The sequence below is a fragment of the Gavia stellata genome, chromosome 8 (genome assembly GCF_030936135.1).
Source record: "Gavia stellata isolate bGavSte3 chromosome 8, bGavSte3.hap2, whole genome shotgun sequence".
Classification (NCBI taxonomy): domain Eukaryota; kingdom Metazoa; phylum Chordata; class Aves; order Gaviiformes; family Gaviidae; genus Gavia; species Gavia stellata.
The window spans coordinates 13,557,386-13,577,765 of NC_082601.1; the positions used below are offsets into that span (position 1 = coordinate 13,557,386).

At 39.7% G+C, this 20,380-nt stretch overlaps 1 protein-coding gene across 1 annotated transcript in view; it reads left to right on the top strand.

Moving 5' to 3' along the window:
• Positions 1–20,380, top strand: part of HSPBAP1 (HSPB1 associated protein 1) — a 37,717-nt gene that overhangs the window by 7,074 nt on the left and 10,263 nt on the right. Inside the window, exons 2-5 of the mRNA XM_059820520.1 lie at positions 5,066–5,251; positions 11,210–11,394; positions 15,517–15,653; positions 18,840–19,011. Of these exons, the coding sequence (XP_059676503.1) occupies positions 5,066–5,251; positions 11,210–11,394; positions 15,517–15,653; positions 18,840–19,011 (680 nt within the window). The remainder of the gene's footprint in view (positions 1–5,065; positions 5,252–11,209; positions 11,395–15,516; positions 15,654–18,839; positions 19,012–20,380) is intronic.

Here is a 20,380-nt window from a genome sequence, read left to right on the forward strand (position 1 = left end):
ATCTTACTTCATGTCTTGAGTCACTCAGACTTACTGTAAGAAAAACTGTAAGATGCTCAATCCTGCTGCAGCAGGACTGGAAAGTAAGTGCAACTACAAATTCCTCTTTTGGCCTCTTTCTTTTCTTTTGACACCCTCCTTCCATGGCAGCAGACACGGAGGGCAAGGAAGGGTGTGTTGACTTCAGGCTACCTGAGTAAGCTTCGGGTGCCACTCTTACCAGTGCAAAGTTGCATTTGACCGGTCTAACCTGAGAGGCTCCGTGCAACTACTAACTATCCTTCGGTAGCCCAAATATCTATGCAAATCTAGATTAGATGCCGCCTGGCTAGGCTGCATCTGCAGTATTGACACTCCTGGAGTAAAAAATAATAGTAACAGCAATAACTGGTGAGGAAGTAATACCTAGTTGTTCATGTGGTATGTCCTGAAAACTACTCATGTATATTTAGATGCATTCTGTTTGCCCAGAGTAAGTTGATCATAGTGCATAACGTTGTAATCACATGCAGATTATTTAAAGTTGTTTTTTGATTTACAGAGTTAATGTATTATGAAATCATTAAGTCTGACCTCCAAAGGAAGTCACTTCTCATTGGTTTGGGGAGTTTCCCCATCCTCCCTCATAACTTCTCTTTTCTCACTCCTGGTTGTTGGATAGTTTTGGAGGTTAGTTGATTTTCTGAGTGACCTGGCTGCTCTGTATTAGTGTATTCAAAATGCCAAATTTTTCTTTTAACTTTTTATATTTTTTTAAAAGAAAAAAGGGTAATGAAGCATTACAGATTTGCAAGAAAAAAAATTTGACGATGCTCATACCAAATATGTTACCAGGATTTCCTTGTACTCCCTCTTTTATAAAATAATTTTAATACCTCTCAATTAAATCTCATATTTAAGCAGCAGGGTGTTTTGGCAGAAGCCAACTACCACACACTAATGAACTCTTCTAATTTGCGAAATCATTTTAAATGAATGACAGTACATTTAGCTTTTTAATGACAGTACATTTAACTTCTGAACAACTTTGATCAAGTCCACTTTTTGTCAGACTGCCTGCTGTGCTAAATTCATTATTCCCAAACCCCACTCAGTTATTTAGAAAAATTTTTAATCAGAAACATTAAATTATTTTCTCTCTTAGAAGCACAAAGTCTACTGGAAAGTACTTAGCCAATTCATCGCTTTTCTTTTACCTGCCCTCAATGCTGAAGTCTGGATGAGTCTTCATATTTGACAACACTTTATGTAAAGACGATTGGAGAGCTTTGTTTTTTTAATTGGAAGATCTCTAGTTCGCAGTGTGTTACCTTTCTAAAGAACACCTACGTTTTTCACCAATTATATAAGCTGTCACAGTTACAAAACTTGGTTTCGTTTTTCGGTTCCTGGTTGGATTCTATACATGCCTTGTGTAAAGTCAAAACATGAGACAAATTATTCCTGCTCCCTTTTGTACTGTGAAGCCACATCGCTTGTTGAGCCCGATAGAAAGAACTAATTTAACAGTATTCCTTTTCTCTTTTGGATCAGAGTACAACTGAGAAAACGAAGACTCCAACAGAGCTTTTCTTTTCAAAGGGAATATGCATTTCTATTCTCTTCTGCTGCCTGATCTCCCCTAGGAATTTGATATCTAATGCCCAAGATGTGCCATGGACATTTTGTTTCTTTGCAACACATTTTATTTATACACCTTTTATTTATAAGCATCTGTGTCCAAACTGTATGCCCTTATATATGCTATACAACCTCAGGTTTTGCCTAGGAATCAATTGCCATCAATTTCAGGTTAGGAATTACTGAGAAGCAAGAGCGCAGCTGATGAGGTCTTTGTGAAGCTATGATAACAATAACTAAGGAAAGGATTATTATTATTTTAAATTAGAAATTTTTCTGCTAATCTCTCTTTCAAGAGATATCTTCAGATATGTCTTTTAATTACGTTTTGCCACTCCTACAGTATTTAGTTCCATCAGGAATCTCTATTGGTCATGAGCAGAGTTCTCCAAATTATCATAATATCTATTTGATGTAGTATATGATTCTTACCTTTTATTGCATGCCTTTTCTCTAACAGGCACATAGATATGCGTGACAAATATTATGGGGAAAGAATTATGTTCAGCTGACTGCTGTTGTCACCAAGGAATACATAAAACTGTATCAAGACACTTAAAAGATTCTTCCCACAAAATTGGCAAGAATCCCCATTTGTCTTTGCAAAAAACCCTAATGTTCATTTATCTAATGCTTTAATATTTTCTGAAATGTTTCAAACTTCACTGCTGATTATATCATTTATTGTATGTGTTTATCTGTATCAGGAAAAGATATAAGCTCATTTAACAATTATTTTAATACTGTTTGAAGATAGGAGTGATTAGCATCTCACTAAGGCAGACTGTCCTCTTTTATTGTTTCTCAAATGTATAGGGAAATAGGTTTACAACTGAGTAAAACGTGGTGACATGAAAAAAAACCTTCAGCTAACGTTCAGTAGAGGAGAGGCTATTTAGTCTAATTGTGGTTTTTTTGTTTGGCATTGATACAAACTCGCCCAGTAGCTTGAGCTCTGCACTTCCCACTGTATATTCACTGTGGCTAAAACCACACCTTTCAAAAGCACAATATGCATGTGGAAATCACATTAGAAAGCCACACAGAATCAACAGTTGGCTTCAGTGAGCCTTCCTGTCTCTCCCAGTAAAATTTCTGCTTTTCTAGCACATCCCAACTGTTGACTGAAGTTTCAGGATAAACCTGAAGCTTTTGCAATAAAACTCAGCTTTACAAAATCCTCCAAGAAAGTGCCACCAATTTCTTGCATTTCTTTGGATCTGTATCCTCTAAAATAGGTAAATGTAATGCCCTTAAAACAAAAACAATTGAGTAGTTGAAAAGACAGCCATGCGGTGATAAACTTAGTCTAAGCAGAAATAATTTCAATTTTACGAGTTGGAAAATCTGAAAGGTATGTAAGGCCAGCAAGCTCTCGCATCGTGAAGGTTGCTTCTGTACAGTATTATAATTGCATCTGTTAGAGAGGGAAGAAGTTTTATAAAACCTTCTGGGAGTGTTCAGATCTGGACTGAGTCTTGTCTTTAGTCTTTGAATACCATTACTGCAAAAAACCATGCTAAGCTTTAGCCTCTTGCCGTGCCTACAGCCAGCTCCTGGGAGCTACACCAGCAAGTGCCGCTGTGTCTGCAGATGGTCTTTCTGCCTTCTCTGGACTTAGTCCCTCTAGGTATGCTAACCTATTGCTCGGAAACCCCCAGAGCCTCCTTCCGGGGTAGTGAAGACCATATGGTAAGACATACGGTCCCCATGAGGCTTCCTTATGTCCTGATTGTGCAAGTTGCTGGAGCGTGAGACTGAAGGCCAAGTGTTGTAGACATCTCTGTGTCACAGCAACACCATCCTGTCAAGTGTTGCTCTGCATATGAGAGGAAACGTGGAAAACAAACCAAGACCCACATTGCCTCCTGTCATCTGCCTTACGAAAGGGAAGCCATTTAAAAATTTTATGTTCTGTGAAGATAAAATTGCAGAAGTCTTTAGTTTTAAAGCTTCAAGATGGAGTTTTCATGGGTGAAAGGAGAGGAGGATTCAGTTTCCCTGGAAGTCCATGGGAGAAGGGACCCCTTGACTGTACGAAACCCCAGCCCTGATACCTCCCACTGAATCTGTGTGAAGACAGCAGGTTAATTTAGAAGGCTAAAAAGTACAGCTGTGCTGGAGTATAGACCCTGCCGAAAGAAGGGCGACTCACAAAAGTTTCCAAAGAGATTTGGCATACAGCATGCACAGGGCTCCTCTTATTCCTGCCATTCGCACTTCAGCATTCATATATTTATTTTAAACTGTTATGTTTGAAACAATCCTGAAAAACCTTCCTTGGTGGCCTTGTTCTTAGTGGGTCATCTTCTGTGTTTCCCCCAGCTGGTACCGCTGGGCTGCCCCGTGCGGGACTGGCTGGTTCTCCACTACCTGTCCCACCACCCACACATGGGGAGGAGCGAGAGGCAAAATTAGCACCCATCAATAAAGGGAATTTTCTTCTCCTGTATTTATTTAACCCGTTGTGCCTGCCAGACCATAATTTGACCCCTAAATAGAGTGAATGAATTGGTTTGTTTGTTTTAAATGAGCTGCTAGGAGTCATGGGGAAGCATACGTATTGATTAGGTGTGTTAAGTCTTAGGCATTATATAGATACAAATTCTGGATGAGTTAACTTCAACAGAGGTTAAAATAATGAATGGATATTTTTATGGTCTGGAGTTGTAGTCCACTGCTTCAGCTCTATGAAGCTGTTATGTTATTTAAAAAAAAAAAAATCAGGTTTTCCTTCTCCATATGTCCCTAAAGAAAAGTTGTTCTGAAAGGGCTGAGTTTATTCAAGGTTGCCAGCATTTCAGCTTGACAGTTTCAGTGGGGCATATAAATCCCTAAACAGCAAAGGAGTAAGTGGAAATCTTGGGTTAGTTTAGTTCTCGGATTGGCACAATTTCCTTGTCCTAAAATTTTGTAGATGAAAAGGAATTTTAAAATGCTTCAAAAATACCTGGGTGGTTTGGTTACGCTACTGTTTCTTGGTTTAAATCAAATGTGTAGGAACCTGGTTTGCTATTTCTGACAATGTTCTACACTTCTTGGAAATAATCCAATACAGAAAGACTATTGCTCATAAAATTTATGTTCTCTAAACTCTGGCCATTATTCATAAGGTTTTTTTATTGTTAGCCTAATTCTAAACAGTTTGGCTACAGTGCTTTATTGCCTAAACTACAAGTGAAAAGTCTAAACACATGCCTATTTTCAATTTATTTTTTTTTACATTTTGTGTGGTGATACACTAGTTTAAACTTTTAATTTTTTGTGGGAATAGTCTTTCTGTGTTTGCAATAGAAATTTAACTTTAAAAATCTACAAATATAATAAATCAACCATAAACAAAGGAGATGTTAGTTCTTGATGTTTCCTATGCTGTGGGAGATGATAGGTAACACTTCATGTATCATAAATCATCTCTCTACAGCTGTTTTTTTTCCTTACATAGGTGAAGATGTCAAACCATTTACTCCTGGGAAAGCCAAGGAAATTGTGATGTCTCTACAGCAACCTGCAGTCTTCTGTAACATGGTTGGTGACTGGCCAGCCCTGTGCTGGAATGCAAAATACCTTTCTGCGGTGTTGGATGGGAAGACAATCCAGTTTAGGCTAGGTCTGAAGACAGTGGATTTAGGTGAGACTGAGGTGGACTGTTGTTACATGTCACAACTCTCTTTTTTAGGTTCTGCAATCCTCTGCCTCTCCATTATCACTGTTCACTCTCTAATGTATTACTTTTCACCACAGGTTTTGCTTTTAGGGCATTGAGTTTGGCCAACAGTGGAACTCTCCTTTTTCTTTCTTGTGTGTTTATTCTCAGTAGGAATTCTGGTGAGTAACGTTAACATATGATAATCAAGCATCTCCATTTTCTTTCCTTGCTTTGTAGTATGTGTGGTTGGTCCTGGTCTTCTACATGATTCAGATGTTCATGTGAGCTGAGCTTCCATATCCACAAACCTGAGGGCGTTAAAAAATTAGCCAATTAACTCGTCTATCTTGGTTTTTTTTAATCTGGATAACGGTGATAATTCTCACCTTCGTCTCAGAGGTTTTATAAGACCGTAGTCATTTTCAATATTTTAAAGTCCTGTGATGGAAGATGCTATGGAAGTATAAAGCGTTCAGGAAATTACTTGACACCGGTACAATAATCTCACCTCTAACCCTCCAGATTAACTCAGGCATCTAGGAACACGCCATGGGAGAAAGACAGTTTTTGCACTTGATTTTAAATACTGCAACTGCATTTTGGTCTTTAGCCACACAATACTAGTCATAGTCTATCCATGGACAGAGTTTCATACCAGGGAAGGAAGATACAGGAAACGTGCTCCAAGGTGGCAATCTGCTAGCCACTTTACAGGTTATTCATTGCTTTATTCATGCTGTGTACATCCTTTGACCTCCTAACCACATACCAAAATACATTTTGCTGTGCACTTTCTCCCTTTTGCCTAAAGTATCTTGTCTCCCTGCAACCTTTTTTTTTTTTCCCTACACCAGACAAACTCAGTTTTTAAAAAATGTTCAGTATAAATCATTGGTTTTTAGGCCGCACCTAGCTATTCTTTCTGTACTCTTCTAATCTTCTTCAGTTGGACCACCTCTTTCCTGGAATACAGGGTCTGCACAAAGACTCCAGATGAGGGTCTGCCAGTTTGTATGGAAGTGGTAGGATTACATCACATTATCTTACTTAACAACACTGTGTTACTGACCATATTATTTCATGTTCAATTTTTGCAAGAGAAGTGATGAAACAGAAAGAAGCATTATAGGGAAAATGCTTGGCATTTCAAGATTTCAAAGCATTTTGCCAGCATGGATTAATAATTCCTATGCCATTCCCGGGAAAACAGATGTTACTTATTCACTTTCTACAGATGGGATAACTGAGGTGTAGAACTAATACGTTGGTGCACATCTTCACAGTAATATCTCTATAGTTCGATGAGGTATCAGCCAGTTCTTGCGCTACACGTAAAAGGCATCCTATTGCCAGTAGGGAGGAAGTTGCATATATAGGACATTTTCCTTGATACCTTGTTAATATATCTCAGTTGTAATATGCAAGGCTTACCAGGTAAAAGGATAGTTTTGGTCTTAGTCTCCATTAATTAGTAGGCACTTTTTGAGAACTGAATGGGTGTTCCAGCTGGGAAAGCTTCTGATGGGATTGATGGAGTGTTATGTAGCGAAGTGATGGATTGATGCTACCAACTAAGTAGATTAGAGTCATCACTTAACAATAACTTGTAGTCACTAGGGATATAGAGTGGATTTAAATTGGAATTTGTATCTTGAAGTTGCATCTACCTGTATTTTGCTTGTTCATAAAGGCATCAATCCCTAGGCAGTAGTCGGTTTGTCTCCAGGAACCTCCATTATATGCTAATGTGAGCTAGAAATGTCTTCAAGAAGATGGGTAGATCCTTCAGGGGTTATATTGTAACTGGATGAGACCTGTGATGCGATAAAAAATTTACATTGTAAGGATATATTAGTGAAGCCGTTAGCCATCTCAGAGTCTGAAATAACGTAATACATCTCATGTGCCACTGTCATTTGGAAGATGGTTGATCTCACTCTTGTGTGCTTAACCTTGTTTTTCAATGAGGGCCTCTCTTTCTTATCAGTCATGCTAACTTTCCCAGATGAAACGGAGGCAGTAATGTGGTTAGAGAAAGCAACAGGAGAGTACAAATAAAATTGTATTGATGTCTCTGAATATTCCTCCCATTTTTACAATAGATTCATTGCCTTAAGACTAGATGGGACCACTCCTGCCACTGAGTTGGAAGCATATGCAAGAAAGAAACTGTTCCCCTGCTTGTGGGTATATTTTGGCGTCACACTGAAATGACTGTCTCAAGAGTTTCTGAGATGATTAAAGCCATAAGGTTCATCTCTAAGATCCTAAGTAATTTGAGACCTCTTACTATGACAACTTCTCATATTTCTTTAGTGCCACATCTGCAGCCTTGGGGGTGGATTCCCAAACTGCAGATGCCTTAATAGAAAAAAGTGAGAACTGCAAATGAGGCAACTTGGTGGGAGTTGCTTGGATTTTATATTTGCTTTTCTTGCTAGTTTGGAACTTCCTGAGGCATATGGATGTGGAAGGTACATTTGAAACATGGAAAACATGGGAGCTAGCAGTATTATTTGTGTGAATTATTTGTACCTACCTAAGTTTATGTGTTTGATAGTATTCTGTCTGATTACAAAAGTTAAACAGTATGTGTCCATAAAAGGGGAAAAAATGCAATCAGAGGATTAAGCATTGACAGAGACACCTCCAGAGAGAGTACCAGCGTTCATTACAAGAACAATGAAGTTGCTACTAATCAGGAAATCCCTATCCATCTAGTTCCAGCCCCACCAAAAGATTTATTTTTCTGAGGTGAGGTAAAGGGTGGGGAGCAGCTATGGAAGTTGAGTTTCTGGCAGAGAAAATGCAGCATTATAGCCCATCTGTCTGATGGCTACCTGGAGCACACCAGTAATTAATTACAGAATCACAGAATCATTAAGGTTGGAAAGGACCTGTAAGATCATCAAGTCCAACCATCAACCCAACACCACCATGCCCACTAAACCATGCCCCACAATGCCACATCCACATGTTCTTGAACACCTCCAGTGATGGTGACTCCACCACCTCCCTGGGCAGCCTGTTCCAATGCTTCACCACTCTCTCAGTAAAGAAATTTTTCCTAACATCCAGCCTGAAACTCCCCTGGCACAACTTGAGGCTGTTTCCTCTTGTCCTGTCGCTAGTCACTTGGGAGAAGAGACCAACAGCCACCTCTCTGCAACCCCCTTTCAGGTAGTTGTATAGAGCGGCAAGGTCTCCGCTCAGCCTCCTCTTCTCCAGGTTGAAAGGAAAAAGAAAGCTTACACAAAAGTGACTTCTGTATGCAGATGTTTCTTATTTGACTATTTTCTCCAGTTGTGTAGTAAAATGAATAAACAATGAGTTTACTGTGAAGAAGCTGGAAAGAGCAAGAGGTTGTCATGCTGATCAGTTACGAGTCACAAGACCTCTGGAGGAAATTTTTCTTGGAGATAGAGCTGATGCTGTCAGAAATGCAGGGCTGCAACTTGGACATCTGCCCAAGACGTTCTACCACTAAGGACAGCGAAAAAATTCAAGCCTCTGAGGTTTGATGTAGAGAGGGACTGCAAAGGTGGCTATAGACTCAGTAGCTGAATAAGAGTCTGAAAATACAGTACAAATACCATACGCTGAATAAATGTCACATAAAGCTGAGATTTGAGGTGGTTATTGGAGTTGGATGTGGATGGCCAGTGTTTTGGTTTGTGAGTGTGCCTGCGCCTTGTTATAGTATTAAATGGCTATTCCTTGCTTGGATTATTCATCTAAATAATTTTAAGTCCCCAGCAGCTGTGAACAGACATTTGGTTTTCTTTCAAGTTTAAAGAAATGGAGGAGGCATTTCACTTGCATTCTTACTGGAGCTTTAGGGTATTTTCTAAGGCTATTATCCTTTTTTTGTACATTTCCCTTAGTATACATTGCAAACACTGTCTTTCTGAGTAGAACAGAATTTGGTGTTTGTCAGGACCAGACCTTAACTAAGGAGGGGCGCTGCTTCCTCCAAAAAGCACTCACTCTCTCCTGTTTCAGTCTGCAGCATTGTGGGAGAGGGGAGGACTGTCATGCCTTCAGATACCATGTCATCAGACAGCACTAGTAGCTTACGTTAGACTTTCGTAGCTCAATCTACAATTTATCAATTACAAAACACCTTCAGCTTTTACTCATTAAGTATTAGCAAACTGGTTAATAATGTTCTTGCTTTCAGCTGCCCATTGCTAACATTTTCACTCTAGTTGCAGTCTACAAATCCATCTAAGCAATCTGTCTAGATTGCCCAAATGCATTTTTTATTACTATTTATTTTTCTGTAAGCACCCACACCTTGGTACTGAACAAGTTATAAATTAAACCAAGAACCCTGCCCTGAGGAGACCGTATCCTAGGATGTAGTCTTGCCTTTCATAGTTGGATTTTTTTAAATGAAACTCAGAGTCAAATACACTGTGAGGTAGAAAGAGCATATTTCTTGCCTTTAAAACACTTCCTCCTGAGTTATCTTGGAAAATAGGCAGTGTCCTAAGCACTCTTTGTTCTTATCAAAATAATACAGATATTGAGCCACCTTCAGTAGTGCTTGTACATTTTATCTAATTTTTCCATCAGACCATCTTTTAGTAAAATGATGTGCATTGCATTAATGACTGGGTATCAGGAGGGGGCATTGGACTGCAACACAGACGGGGAATCAGATATAGGGGTTTTTGGTTATTGCATGTGATTTATATGTCTTGTATGCAGTTCTTAGGTAGGGAGCCCTTTTACCGCACAGACCCAGGTTACTGATTGCTGAATAGTGGGGCTTATCTGACATTTTTAGTTAATGAATTTGATAGTGAGGGGAAGGAGAACCAGCACCTAGGCTACTAAAATGGAAAATGGCAAAATGATAGTGATAAAGGTTTGTAAAAGCTGTTCTCCCACCCAAAGGGAATAAGAACAAATGTATGAGACTCTATGGGAATTGCTGCGATAACAAAATGAGAGCAGTACAGAATGAAGAGCTGCTGCTGCACAACAGTGAAAGGATCCCATTTCTGAGCAGCTCTATGCAAGTTACACAAGGTTAAATTGCAGCTCTGTCATTGTCATTCATGCAGGCTGCAGTAATTTTTTCCCAGTAGTAGTTATAGTAAAGTAGTATTTTTTTTAAACATTAGATAAGTCACTGTGAAGCTGGCACAATTAGCGGCTGTGGGAAATGAAGATCTCTGATTAACCACAATTAAAGTACGCTGTGATGTGGGTTATCTTGTAGGCCTTCCGAGTGACCTGACCTTGAGCTGAAAGGCTGTATCAGTCAGCCTGACCAAAGCATGATGGGAGCAAAACACTGCTGGTAAATACTTTTTATGTCTGCCAAGGAACACCATAATATGCTTTTGTCAGTCCCAAATGAAAAATAAGGATACACAGCATTTTAGATGGATCATTGACAGACGTGCGGCTCCATAATTTGCTTCCTACGCATTACTGTACTGATTTGATTATTGTTTTAGGGAAAGGTAAAGACGAACATGTCCATCTACATGAATCCCGGAGACAAAATAAAAGGTACACAAATACTTGTGTGCACATTTGCAGCTCACACTTAAGAAGGGAGATGAAGCAAAGACAGAGTCAGACAGAGTCTCTCAACAGTTGTTTAGGGAACTTGGGCGTATTATTGAGTTACTGTGCTGAAAGGTGCTTTGCACATGAACAACAGTAACTGTTGGTGTGGTTTTACCTTGCAGCAAGTTCAGGGTAACAGCCATTCACTTAAACCTTAATGAAAAAGCAATAGTCTCAGACTTTAATTACGAGTTAGGTGATAAGAACCATTTTCTTGACCAGATTCAAGCCACCTAGTCCCACTTCGTATCTCATGTTGCATTTAACCAGAGCTGAGAGAGAAACTACATATTATTTTTACTGGTTCTGTGCAAAATGCTCATGTAATATTTGGGTTTTGTTTTGTTGCTCTAGTTCCCCAGTTTGAAACCAGATGTAGCTATGTGAAGGCTACACTTGAAGAGTTTTTGGCTTGGAGTTGTGGGCAGCCTTCTTGTCTCTCTGGACCATTCAGTTGTTACGAGTACTCCAAATATTGGGCTTATGCTGACTACAAATACATTGCCAGGATATTTGAAGACAAGCCAGAAGTTTTCCAGGTAAAACATTAATATTATCTCTCCCTAGTTTAACCATTACAAATTATCTAGTGTAGCTTCTGAAACCTCTACTGCTATCCCCTCTCTGCTCCTTTGGCCGTTTATTTTAAAATTTTGAAAGAAAAGCTATTAGCTCTCAAGCTAACAGAGAACTAGTACCAAGTGGCAGTCATCTAAAATTCTGGGTCTCCTTGTATGCTTAAAAACAACACCACAAGTGACAAAAACAACTACCAGATTGGCAGCACTCCCCTTCCCATTCAGCCCAGCATCATTTTGTGACTGGGCGGGCTTGGGGAGCACTGAATCGTGTGTGTGACCTCTGCAGCTGAACACCTTCCCTGCACTTCTGCTGAAGGTGCGAAGGTGAGGTGGGAATAGGGTGTGGAGATGACAGGCAGCTGGCAGGCCTGGCATGTTGCAAACTTGAGACCCTCCTGCTGCCCCAGATCTACCTTGTACCCGAATTAACAGCTCCAGTCAGGAGAGAGGATTTGATGGCATGAATTCACTTGTAGCAACAAGGCTGTAACATAGTTTTGCTCTGTGTTTTGCCTTGTGGCTCATTTTCTCAAGTAGCACAGTTCCTTCCCTTAATATATTTAGGTTAACTGGAAGGAGGAGAGATTCTGAGTCTGCGGGATTATTATACCTTGATTGACTGTGGAGGCGGTAAAATACATGAAGTAACCTGTCCATGGAACTGCATAATCTATGGTAATTTCCAAATGCAGGGAGTAGGACACATACCTGGGGTATTTTCTTTTACTTTCTCCATGTCTATCTGCTATTTCAATGCATTGGTTCATCTACATTACTGCTACTTCGCCTTGCAAATTATAAGAAGGCAAAATTAAGGATAGCTATACAAAAGGTGTGTTTTTTCAAAAGCTATAAAGAAAGAGTAGTAAATGAAGCCTTATTAATTTCTATACTTTCAAATGTGAAGGTAGAATCATAATTCCCTGCAAACACACCCCCTGTACCACCGGGATGACGGAGAGTACGAACTGATAAGCCCCCTCAAGTTAATTATTTCCTCAGAAAGCACTTCCCATACTCCTTATATGTATTATATTCTTTTATACCAGTAAAATTAGTGTTTTTCAGTGCTCAGTCTTTTTTCAGACTGTCTCCTTTCCCGTTGTTCTGTGGGTCAGAAGGTAAGGTTTGGGCACGGAGACCATCTTACCTTTCTTTCTCCCCTCCCTTCCTAAGCACACTGAAACATAACCAGGATCACATAAACTTGGGCTGCATGACTCTGATACTGGGTTGTGTTGTTTGAACTAAGTTGAGAGCGCCAGGGATGTTTAAGGCTTCCCCAGATCTTTGAGTGACTTCATGTATCTGTGGTCCTGCCTTGGTCTTCTCTCTTTCTGCCTCAACAGGCAGCATTTTCCTGTGTTTTATGGAACAAGATAACAGCTCAGAAGACCTGAATAGCTTGCTGCTTCATTCGGTAAATAAAAACAGACTTGAAGGAAACAACCATTTTCCTACCTCTCCTTCTTCCCCTTGCCCCCATTCAAGAACAAAACTGAGGCTCCAGGAATTGCATTTCTGTGCAGGTGTCACGCCACAACCTCATCACCTGACCTATAACAAGCAACAGATTGTACTGCAATTTTAGAATAGACACACGTAATGGTTATGCTATGGATTTTTTTTAAAGCAGAATCTGGGAAGGAAAAAATCGATGGTGTTATGCAAGCAAATATGTGGTATGTCATCTGCCAGTTTCACAGGCATGGGAGTGAAATGCATCCGTCAGTTCCAGACTCATATGGCTTTTGAAACACTGCTACACAATTTATACCAGCCAAAAGAATTCTTTGTAGAAATTCTCTTCCATTCTTGTGTGAATTTGATGATAACCCCTTTTTTCTTTTTAGATTTTATTTAGATTTACGTAAGGTGATTTGAAGGGGAAAAGAAGGCCAACTGCACTGTTATTTATAGTGATTAATAGGGCCATTTAGAAGTTGTTTGAAATTTAGATTGCACTGTTTATCATTTACAGTTGTGTGGGCTAAGGTAATGATTCCATTATTCTAATCTATGAGCACTATCTAGCATCTTACATTTTTTGTTCAGTTGATATTTCATTACAGAATTTGAGATATAAATCAGAAGCAAGATATATGCGTGAAGTTTAAATAGAAATGAGACCTTTTAAAGTGACATACGGGTACATATTAACTTCATTATAAGCAGCAAATGAAATAAATATAATCCACAAGTAATGTGCCATCTGTTATGGTTGGAACACCTTTTAGTGCATTTCTTCTTACTGTGGCTTTTTATTGTAGAAAAGGAACACACTGTGACAAGATTTCAGTAATCCTACCAGTTCCTTTTCAGTTCATTAGTTAAAAACTGTTTTACCCATAATCGCTTCAACTATTTACTACAGCTGCAGCATTTTCAAAAAGTTCTTTTAAATCTAATATTGATTATGTGTGCTTTCTTTCCACTTAAACTGTAACAAAATACAAAAACTATTTAGGTGTGAGATTAAAGTGTAGAGATGGTGTTACGCTTAACTTTATCACTGAAATAGTTGTATTGGATTTTAAATTTTATGGCTGCTGAAATCTATAGAAGCAACTTTTTCTTTTTGATTTTTTGCAGCCTTTGACAAATCTTTATATTACGCTTCTGCATTTTTTTCAAATGATATCTTTAAAATCAATAACTCTGAAATTCAAAATCTTTAGCAACACCTAATTTTTGGGAAGGCTACCACTCATTTTGAGGGTTTCCTGATAGAGAATCATGGTGAAGTCATCCTTATAATAATGTCTAGCTGTAGTTTTCCTCATCTATAGATCTTAAAAAAGGATAGTCATCCACCTGTCTGCAAGCAGCTAGCTTACATACTTAAATTAGGAGGCTAACCTCCTAATTTCTCTTTATATAGACAGCGGAAAGAGAGAGGCTTTTCCAAGGTGTGAATGAGAGTTCTTCGACAAGAGCAGGAGCCAAGCTTAAATTAGGTTCCTGAAGTTAGGTGATGTGAATGACCCCAAAGTGCTTTACTGAAACAGAACAAAAACTGTTATCTTCCTTTTCAAGATGGGAAGAATAAAGCTCAGAGATTAAGTGATTTGTCTGAGACCACCAGGAAGCCACAAATTGAATCTCTGTTTCCCCAGGCTCCGTCTGGGGCTCCAGCATCTCTGGCCAGTATACTTCAAGTGCTTTCCAATAAACAAATGATCAGGCCCTGCAGGTGGCAGGGTGAGCTATAGAAACATGGGAAAGCTTTATCCAAGCTATACAAAGCCATCCTGCAAAATCCTTGAACTATCTGAAAAATACCTCACTGTCCCTTGTTCCAGCTGTCATCCCCAAGGGACTGCTTGTGGCAAGATCAATGGACTGGAAAGCTCCAGAATCACATTCATAACACAGGCATACCTGTTCTGCCCTTTCTCACCATGTAATCGAGTTGTTTTAAGTTCACTGCCACTGCAGTTGCAAAGGCAGGAGAAGAATATGTCCATTAAATAATAAGAAACTTAAAAAAACACAGCCTACCACTGGGTCAGAGATAAGGTAAAGTCTGTGTTTCCAGAATACGTGGAGAAAGCTGAGACAGGAGCAATGAGAGAGCAAATATGCCACATGGATTATCAAATTGGTTTGAAAACAGAATAGGGATTTTTCCTTCCTTTCATTCTTTTTTTCAATGCCATATATCAGAATTTTTCTAAAAGCAATCCTGAGCTTGGGTAGAAGGTTAAGAGTGGAGAAAGGAAAAAAAGAGTATTTGAAAAGAAGGAGAAGCAGCCATGTGTGGCCACGAGCAGTTGGGCAGTTCTTCTGTAGAGTAAACGCGTAACTTGAGTGATGTGAAGGACTGGGATGAGAACTGGAGACAGAGATCTGGGAGGCTGTGTAGTCAGACACAAGAAAGTCAGCAGAAGAGCTACTAGAGAGGAGAATTTTGGAGGAAGGGGCACAGGCCATGCATGCAAGAACCCCACCAAAGAGCAACAGCTGCAGTGGATAAAGAGCGACTGAGCAGAGGAGAGAGAAGACAAAAGACTCAGAGAACTGAGGGCAGGATGTGAATCAGTTCAACAGCTTACATAAATAACCTTTTCATTGCTGTAGGATATAAGGTGGTCTGACTTTGGTTTTCCTGGAAGAAGTGGAAAAGAGAGCACGCTGTGGATTGGTTCTGAAGGAGCAAACACCCCCTGCCATTTGGACTCCTACGGCTGCAACTTAGTATTGCAAGTACAAGGAAGGTAACAAGCGCATATACATACAGCAAATACAGAAGAAAGTTATACTGTGCTACAGAGTTAGTTTTGGACTCTTGAGTATTAATTCTAGGTCCTAATTATTTTAGTTTTCTGAGTTCTCAGTGATTGAAGAGCATCAGAACTGTTCTATAGGAAATAGCAGAACTTCAAGGGTTGGAGTTTGACTGGGTTGGAGTTTGACTGGGGTACAGAGGTAACACAGTTTGGTTTTTTTTCTTCTGTTTGAGGAAGATCTTTCCTGATCTCTGTGTTATGTGGTCCAGTAATAAACATTTTAATCTTCCTAGTAGTTAGGAATTCAGGAATTTGGAATTAGGAGATAAAGGGTTAAAAATAAAAAGCCCAGAAACAAAATAGAAATAAACTACTTCAGACTTTTACGATATTCTCTGTGCAAGAGCCTTTAATAGCCTGCTAGAATTAATTTAAAAGGGGAACATGAGAATGGGAGCAGCCAGCTGTGAGCAAAGTTGAAAGGGACACTTGAGGCTCCAAACTAATTTTGAAGCATGTGGCTTTGTTGCTATATCTTTCTGCCTGTTTGCACACTGTCCTTTTTTTTTCCCATTCTTTTTCTTCTCTTTTCCTTGCATATTGGCCTCAGGGGTTTTTTGTTATCTATTATTGCTAGAGTAGTGCTAGAGCAACAAAACAAGTTGCATGCATTTTTTAGGTTTGATAGTATACAGTGGGAGGAGAGGAATAATTTGCCAGTGGGATTTTAATGTCATTAATTACTCTGACATTTTATAGAACAGTAAAATCATGGTAGTCTTGTGATTAAGGTGCAGGATTGGGCGTCAGGCATGCTGGCTCCTATGCTGGGCAGTACCACAGGTTGACTGGCTTTAAGGCCTGAGGCAAATGAATTTGTCATCATCTTATCTGTAAGAAGGGTAACTCTAGCTCTCAGGCAGCTTTTCATTCATGTTTATAAACAGCCTTGAGATCCTTGGGTGAATGTGTAGCAGAGACACTCTGGAAGCACCCCTCAGCACTGCACTTTGCTGCATGCAACCAGTCCTGTAGACTTCAGATCACATCAGTAAGCATTATGCAGTGAAGTCCAGCCACTTCAGTGTACTTAGGAGCCAGAAATCTCAGTGAAAAGCATGAGACCTACATGCCTAAATATATTCTAAGGATCCACCTAAGTACTGAGTATACTAAATACGTACAGTAATCTAGCAAACCTGATAGCTGCCCTGCCTAATTTTGATCTCTACCTTCAGGTGTTGAACTCAAGCCAGAGTTCCAGCATCACGCAGCAATTTTGCCTGCCTTCCCAAGACACTTCCTCCGTTAGAACAAAATCCTTGTTCCTCTCAGGGAAAGAAGAAGCCTAAAGCCTTTGCATGGCCTGGAAAGACAAAGTTGTTTTCCTCTTCAGAGCAAAGCCTATAAATAGATTGCAAACTTCAACAGGCTTGTGAATTCTTTAGAGCAGAAAGATTCCCTTTTGAGACTCACAAACAAGACAGGCTTTGTAACAGAATATAATCTTATGCTAAACTTAAATAGATTTGCCTTTGCAGGAAAACCAGGGATGACTCCTTAGCCCTTTGTTTCTATCTTGAATTCCCTCCTTGCATCCCTCGGGCTTCTTAATTTTTTGCTTCATGATATTGCTTTGTCATAAGCCTGCAGGATTAACCCGTGAGCCTCCTAACCTAGTTATTCTCTGTCCCTTCAGAGGCTGTAGCTTGGAGGGCAAAATAAAGTTACAATAGGACTTGGGGTTTAGGAGAACTATTTTTTGTGCTTTCACCCTGCAGCAGCTTGGGTAATTACTAAGAAATGTCAGCAGCCGATGGCACTTCCATCTGTGCCGATCTCTGCAGTTCTGGCCATCCTGCTATTCCTGTCTCCTCTGTTTTTGTGCCATTTGGCTGCTTTTCTCCTATTTTCAGACCTGTGACTTAGAACTGACAACCAGAGGCAGTAGGCAAAAAGAAAGGAAAGAGACAAAAAGAAAAGATCTCACTAAAGTCTGAAACAAAGAGGAGAGCTGCTCAAATTGTCCAGCTGTGTTGCAAAGTACTGCCTTTACTTTTCCATTGCTTAGTGCGTGGGTCGCTGTTGTACTGATTCCCTGGCACCTCTTAAATGTAATAAATTCTCCCTTTGTGTATTCCTTTCTGGTTATTTCCATCACCTAAAGTACTGCTGTATAAAACTCCTATTTCTAAATAACATATGTACCTGCTAAGATATTTCATTTGTAGTACCCATAAAACTGGCACCACCAGTTCTGGCATGTTCTTTTTTCTCTCTTTGATCTGGTCTATGAAAGTGAAATAGAAACATTAGCTCCTGAGGACGAGGTCTGTGTCTCAGCTCTGCTTGGCCCTGCACTGCAGTGTGTTTACCCGCTTCGTTGGACACAGAGAGAGCAACCTGGAACACAAGTGCCCTCATGAGCAGAATGACCCTGGTGTGCTCCATCTAGGCATTTAGTCACATCAGTGAGTTCTTAACCCCAGTGGCCCATGAAAGCCCCATTTTCATCATGTGGTACTGGTAACACAAAAAAATTACAGGTGTTTTAGGATGCTTATGTCTATGAATGTCTCTGGTTTTTATTTATGCCATCTGTGGCACAGGACCGTCAAGGTGAATTTTACTAAGAACAAGGGGTTTGTGACTACCAGCGAATAAGTACTGTAGGTGAAGATAGGAGACAAAAAATCATGTCCATACCCCTTTACCATTACCATTGTAAACACACAATGCCCTCCTTTTAAAACAAGCGTGGGTACAGCAGCTATTCATTCAGTGAATGAAAGTACGCTGTCTCTAACAAAACTATTTGCCCTGGTTTATAGAGCAATTTTTAATGCTCTGAGCATCTGTAAATGCTGCATGTTGCTCTGTAAAAGGGAGGAAGGAGGAACGAGATGGAAAAGCTTTTTTTGAAGATTGTATTTTATCTGCCTTTTAAAAATAATTGTGAGAAGCTGTAAATCTTTTCAGTTAAGAAATTAAGAAGTGGAATATTTTAAAAACACTTTTAGGAGACAGCCTGTAAGCACTGCCTGTGTTCTCACTGCGTAGGAGATTCACACAGTGAGGCAGATTTATGTTTTATTGAAAACCTTGCTACCGACTTCAGTTCTTTGCTGTAACTGACATGCACTAAATACATTTTTATCTCCTCTCTCTTTTCAGGAAGAGATGGCACCTCTTCCCACCTGGTGACACCAGTTTCCTTTATCCCACCAGGATCCCTTATGAGGAATCCAGCATATTCAGCAAAGTCAATGTTGCCAACCCTGATCTGAAACGCTTTCCTGAGTTCAAGAACACAACAGCCCATGTGGTTACACTCAGTCCAGGACAGGTACCATTCACATAGGAGCTTCATATTACTTTAAAGATTCTAGTAAATTATTTAACTGGCTAATTAAGGGCAGGGAAATCTTAACAAATTGGTTGTGGAACTTCCCTCTCCCTACAGTCTGCACTCAGGCTTGATACATTTCTCTCAGCATGGAAACTTTCTTTGCTCACAGTTATTTTACTAGCCTTTTTTGTACAAAAACTGCAAACATTTGGAGAGTTAGTTCAATTGGCTGCCCCATTCTATCACAATTCTTACAATCACCTCCAATTTGTCTGCTTTAAAACTTTCTTGAACAGTACTCCAGCCTGTCTACTCTGCAACCAGTATGTTCCATAAAATGTGTTTGATTAATGAGCATGTAGAGCCAGCAAAGGAACTCATATTTTGATAGTAAATAATCTTCACCAGGGAACACTGGCCCAACTTGTTGCTTTAATAGCAGAGTATTATAATGATGATACTTGCCATTTAGAGCACACACCATCCAGAGGTTTCACGGTGCTTTACAAGGATGTGAGGATATTATTAACCCTGTTCTACTGAAAAAGTTCAGTTATAAGTGCCTGCTTTATATATTTAATCAACATGGCCTGTATTTGGAGTCTGAATTACCCTTTTTCATTTGTTCAGCAGTGCATGTCCTTGTAAAGCACTCCTGTGCATCTCAAACTGTCAGGCCTTTCCAAAGGCATTTTGCAATGTTCATTGCTCCGACTGCTTAAGATGGTGGAGTTGCCACTTGTAGCACCTTTTCACCCTTCTCCTACCAGATGTTGTCACCTCTTTTGACCTGCCAGCTCAGCGACTTGTGCGAGTGCTCCCTTGCCCCTAGCTGTCAAACCAGGCTGCCTTCAACAATTGAAAGAATGGATTTTTGCTCATCTAGCTAATTTTTAGGAGGCAGAGAGAAGAGCACTCCTGTGAACTGGTGAGATGGCAGACTGGAGCAGAACAGTAGTCTCCAACAAGAGGATGATGTCTGTCAACTGGGATTGAGTATGCTCTTCTATTGATACAGTTGCAAGTGGGGAATCTGTGATCAACCTTCATTGTTTGCACTACATTAACTCCTAGTCATACTCCTAAAGCAAATGATTGGTTTCACAATCTGCACTTTGTAAGGTTGCAGTGTTCAAGAATTTAAAGCACAAAGAACAAGTTTTTACTATTGATAAAAATGCCACATCCATTTAGCACTGCATTATCCATGATCCCCAAAACTATTTCAATTTATAATCTCTTTTGGAATTATCAAGTATGGTAGTGAACCTTTAATATGATCTTAATTTTAATTAGGCTTAAAGCAATTACAAGTTAATCTTGCTAGGAATAAAGATCTTGAGCCAGCTCAGTAATACAACTTGTC